We start from the raw sequence: 4,382 nt of genomic DNA on the forward strand, positions 1-4,382 counted from the left end.
CCTGCTGCACAAACTCTGACTTGCTTCTATCTTATTTGCGCAGCAGCAGCTTGCTTTGCTTCACTCCCACTTTGTGCCATGATCCTCTGAGCATGGATGTGGCACAAAGTGCACCGATATGAAATTATGCAGAAAAATACAGAGACCTGTTGAGAAAAGCTGTTACCATGGAAACAGATTTTAGTCTTAAATGATTCAGTCTATCACCTCTCACCTAAAGTCTCTTCTTAGACTGAAACTGCTGCAGGTCTGTAGCACTACCTTAACATTTCACATACTGCGCTGCACCGTTATACTTTTGTCAATGCTGCCTTCAGTGAGTGTGGGAAGTTTGGTATTCAAGAGCAAGATCCATCAAAGAGTCGCATCGCTACCCCTGCACCGGAACATCATTAAGACTGCAGAAGCTTTCTAATTGTTTCCAAAAAAGGCAAGGTGAACACAGCTAATCAAAAGGAATCATCTCTAGACCTCTGTGACAGGATTGTCTTGAGACATAAATCTGGAGAAGGATCCAGAACCTGCCCTGTTTTTAACACAGGAGGACTGAAGCTGGTTTTTGTGTCATGGTTTGAGTTTTCTGTGTGTTTATTTTTGAGTTTCTTTGTCTCTGAGCCTCCGTGTTGTCCTGTCTCCCCTTGATTATTCCCAGGTGTGTCTCGTTCCCTGATTAGCTCTTGTGTATTTAGTGTCACCTGTGTCTCTGTGTCTTTGTCGGGTCCTCGTCGTGTCTGTCTAGTTTCCAGTTGTCACCTGTTGTGATCATTGCTCTCTGCTTCTCTGTGTTCTGGACTTTTGGATTTTGGATTTGCATCTTATTAAATCGTCAACTTTATCTCTACCTGGGTTTGCTGCCTCTGCCTCACCACCACTCACACCACTAAACCTGACAGCTTGAGTCTTCAGGATGGCCGAATGCTCTTGTCCTCTGCCACAGAGTCCTTCTGGCATGACAGATCCCACTTCTGACACCAAGAATGTGGTGGAAATTTCTTATCACACAGCTAGAGAAACCACTCAAGAATTGATAAAGTTTCAACTTTATCTTTCAAGTGTTTTATTTGAAGGCAGTCAAAGGACTTTGAATCCAACAGAGTCTGGAAAAGCAGAGCAGCATCTCACAGATACGTCCATTTTTAATACACTTCTGTCATCAGAGAGTACATTCCATACAAGAACACTGTTCTGGACAGAGAAGCAGAAGTGGCAACATCAGCCGGTTTGGTCCGGTTCTAATCAGTTCTTATGGTAAGTAACTCTTCACGCTACCAGGAAAACGTCCTTGGCCGAATCCTGGAAGATTCTGCAACAACTTGAACACTTTGTAAAAAAGTGACAAAAACGAGAACAGACAGTGACTTACTCAAAGATTTCCACTTCACAGACAAACAAACTGAAGGTATATAAAGTCTGTGTTTCCATCTCTGAGACATCCTGTGACCAGAAACTGCTGCTGGAACAGACTCTTCAACTAACCATCAAAACAAGGTGACATTTAAAGTCCTACTGCTCATCATGATGCTTTATGTCATGATTGAGTTGATTTGTGACACTAATTATGAACTTTCCTAACGATTCTTTCTACAGATGGCTGCCGGTCTTGTCTTCACTCTGCTTCTTGGTCTGAGCTTTGGACTCTGGGATGGAGCTGATGTAAGTATGGAGAAGGACTTAAAACAATGACTGGTATGTCCCTGTTGTGAGCTTTGGCTGACTGACGTAGATCAGATGGAGCAATCTGAGCCATCATTTGGTCGAAGTTCAATGAGGAAACTTTGTTTTGTTGGGAATTTTGTCCTAAAACTTTGGGTTTTTCCATCCACAGGCCGGATGTCGACTGAGAGGTACGTTCTTCTTTTATTGTTGGAGTTTCTATAATCTAAAAAACGACAATTACTTTGTAAGAAATTCTTTAAAAAGATAGAAAACTTTTGCTTTAATAGGTCATCCTGTCAGCAAAAGTACTGGACTTAATTTCTGTATAACATAAATTAATAAATTGTTTAGTCAGTGCATATTGTATAGAAACATCCCATCCCACAAGGTGGATAGGTCCTAGTAGTTTTTACAGAAGGCAGCTAGAAATGCTAAGGCAAATTATTTTCTTAATAAAATATTTGAATCAGAACCAATAAATGTGTCATTTCAGAGTTTTTATTATGTAAATATATTTTCTCATAACTTTAATGTATTTTTACCATAATCTTTGATGCAGCTGAACTTCTGGACTGTGTTCGGTGTTAAAATGATGCTGATTTGGGCGTGCCGTGGTGGCGGCGGGGTTAGCGCGACCCACATTCAGAGGCGACGTGGCCTCGATGCGGCTGTCGCGGGTTCGACTCCCGGACCCGACGACGTGTACCGCATGTCTTCCCCCTTTCCTGTCAGCCTACTTTGAAAAAGGGACACTAGAGCCCACAAAAAAGACCCCTTGCGGGGCAATTAAAAAAAAAAAATTATGCTGGTTATCAGATCTATGTATTTACTTTCTCTCTTCATATTTCCCAGCTCCCACAGCACTTGACTGCCCTTTAGGCTGGAGGTGGTTCAACCGTCGGTGTTTCAGGGTACTGAATATTTCAAAGTCCTGGGCTGATGCAGAGGTACAACAGATGTGATGGTCACAGCAGATTTCCTACATTCAAAAGAAATGTACATTTATTGATATAAGATAATAAGATTCACCAACAACAAAGTTATAGAAACTGATTTCCGTTAAACAAATAGAACCATAATTTCTAAAGGTCGATATTCAGCTGCACCAACTGTCTCACTGCACAGAGGAAAGTTTAAACCTGTCTTGCCTTTTTCAGCAACATTGCCTCCAACTGGATTCACATCTGGCCTCATACCACAGTACAAGGGAGTACAACTTCATGAGACAGGTTATTCACCTTAGAACTGGAAAACACTCATCAACTTGGGTTGGAGGTCATGATACAACACAGGTGAGAATTTAAAAACATATAAATAACTCTGTTTGGTTGATGACTTTCTATGTCAAGATGCATTTCTCATGGCACTTTTTGTAAATGCTTTGAGACGACCTTTGTTGTGAATTGTTGTTATATAAATAAACTGAATTGAATTGAACAGGTGTTCCTAATAAAGTGGTCAGTTCAGTCAAATACATTCCAGTTGATCCTGGTTATAACACGATGCAGTTAATTGCAGATTAGAATATCAATTGGTCAACAGTTATCTCAGGAAACCCAGTTAGTTGTATTGAATAACTGACTATGCTAAACTCCCTCATGCTGAGGAAGCATGTGGCAACAGTGGAGAGGAATGAGAAGAGACCTCCAACAGAACCAGAACCTGCCTCTGTTTTCCACCGGCTGCTCTGACCAGCTGAGGGTTTTAAATAGAAACGATCCAAACACAGTTCATGTTTTCTATAATGAGTGACAGAAGTCTATGTTGGTTCTGTGTGATTTGTTTGCATAGGAACTTAAAACTAAATGTTCTTTCAGGAAGGCAAGTGGTTTTGGAGTGACGGTTCCAAGTTTGTGTTTACTAACTGGAGGCCCGAACGTCCAAAGAATGATGGTGGAGTCGAACACTGCATGAACATCAACTTAAATGGTATTTATTACTGGAGATACAAAACTTGTAATTTAATAATTTTGTATTAATGTATGTATCTGGTGGCTTAGTAAGTAGGAGTTTGTCCTGTAATCGGTGGGTTCCTGGTTCGAACCCCCACTCCATTCATGTCTGTTGTGTTTTTGGGCAAGACACTTCATCTGCCCTGCATGCTTTCTGTAACTGATCAAATCATGTCCAAGTCTTTGTCAAAGGTTTGCAGTCAGGATCTGTCTGTTTGTCTCTTTACAGATAAAGAGTTTGTGGGTGATGCTGATTGTGTGATGCAGCTTCCCTTCATCTGTGCCAGACCCCTGTAACCTTCTCATGCCTTTTAATCTGAAATGTCCATATGGCTTTCCTGCTGGTGATGTCACTTCCACCTGGATGTCAAGCCTCGATGACATCACTGCTGGAAGAATCTGATTTCACTTCATTTGATCACTTAAATAAATGTTTTCTTTCTCTGAAATCAGATTGATTTAATTATAGGATTTAAAATATGTCACAATTCCAATTAAGCAGCAACTTATAAATTAATTGGTAATAGTTCTAAATCTCAGCTATAACTTTATGCTGAAAATCATCAGAATATCAGTGCATCAGTATAGTAATAACAATCTATGAAATATGAACAGTTTTCATAAACTCTGTACCACCTGTTTTGAACAAATTCACTAATGTCAGAAATATTTTACACCTAATGAAACCTTGTAAAAATGTTTGTCATCATAAACCTCTGAAACACCAGAGCATCTTTAGTTAAAAATCTGTTGACCCAACCAGAATACTGCAGT

At 40.2% G+C, this 4,382-nt stretch overlaps 1 protein-coding gene across 2 annotated transcripts; it reads left to right on the top strand.

Moving 5' to 3' along the window:
• Positions 1 to 1,260: 1,260 nt before the first annotated feature.
• Positions 1,261 to 4,057, top strand: LOC114140840 (ladderlectin-like). Of its 2 annotated transcripts, XM_028011095.1 has the most exons (7): positions 1,270 to 1,488; positions 1,588 to 1,653; positions 1,826 to 1,844; positions 2,509 to 2,603; positions 2,814 to 2,948; positions 3,474 to 3,585; positions 3,838 to 4,057. In XM_028011095.1, exons 2-7 carry the CDS (start codon positions 1,588 to 1,590, stop codon positions 3,903 to 3,905), a joined length of 495 nt encoding a protein of 164 aa, XP_027866896.1. In that variant the 5' UTR covers positions 1,270 to 1,488; the 3' UTR covers positions 3,906 to 4,057. The 2 variants fall into 2 exon arrangements, with proteins under 2 accessions (XP_027866897.1, XP_027866896.1); XM_028011096.1 differs by lacking the exon at positions 3,838 to 4,057 and having other exon boundaries at positions 1,261 to 1,488; positions 3,478 to 3,585.
• The last annotated feature ends 325 nt before the right edge of the window (positions 4,058 to 4,382 follow it).

This window comes from Xiphophorus couchianus, chromosome 24 (assembly GCF_001444195.1).
Source record: "Xiphophorus couchianus chromosome 24, X_couchianus-1.0, whole genome shotgun sequence".
In the NCBI taxonomy this organism is placed as follows: domain Eukaryota; kingdom Metazoa; phylum Chordata; class Actinopteri; order Cyprinodontiformes; family Poeciliidae; genus Xiphophorus; species Xiphophorus couchianus.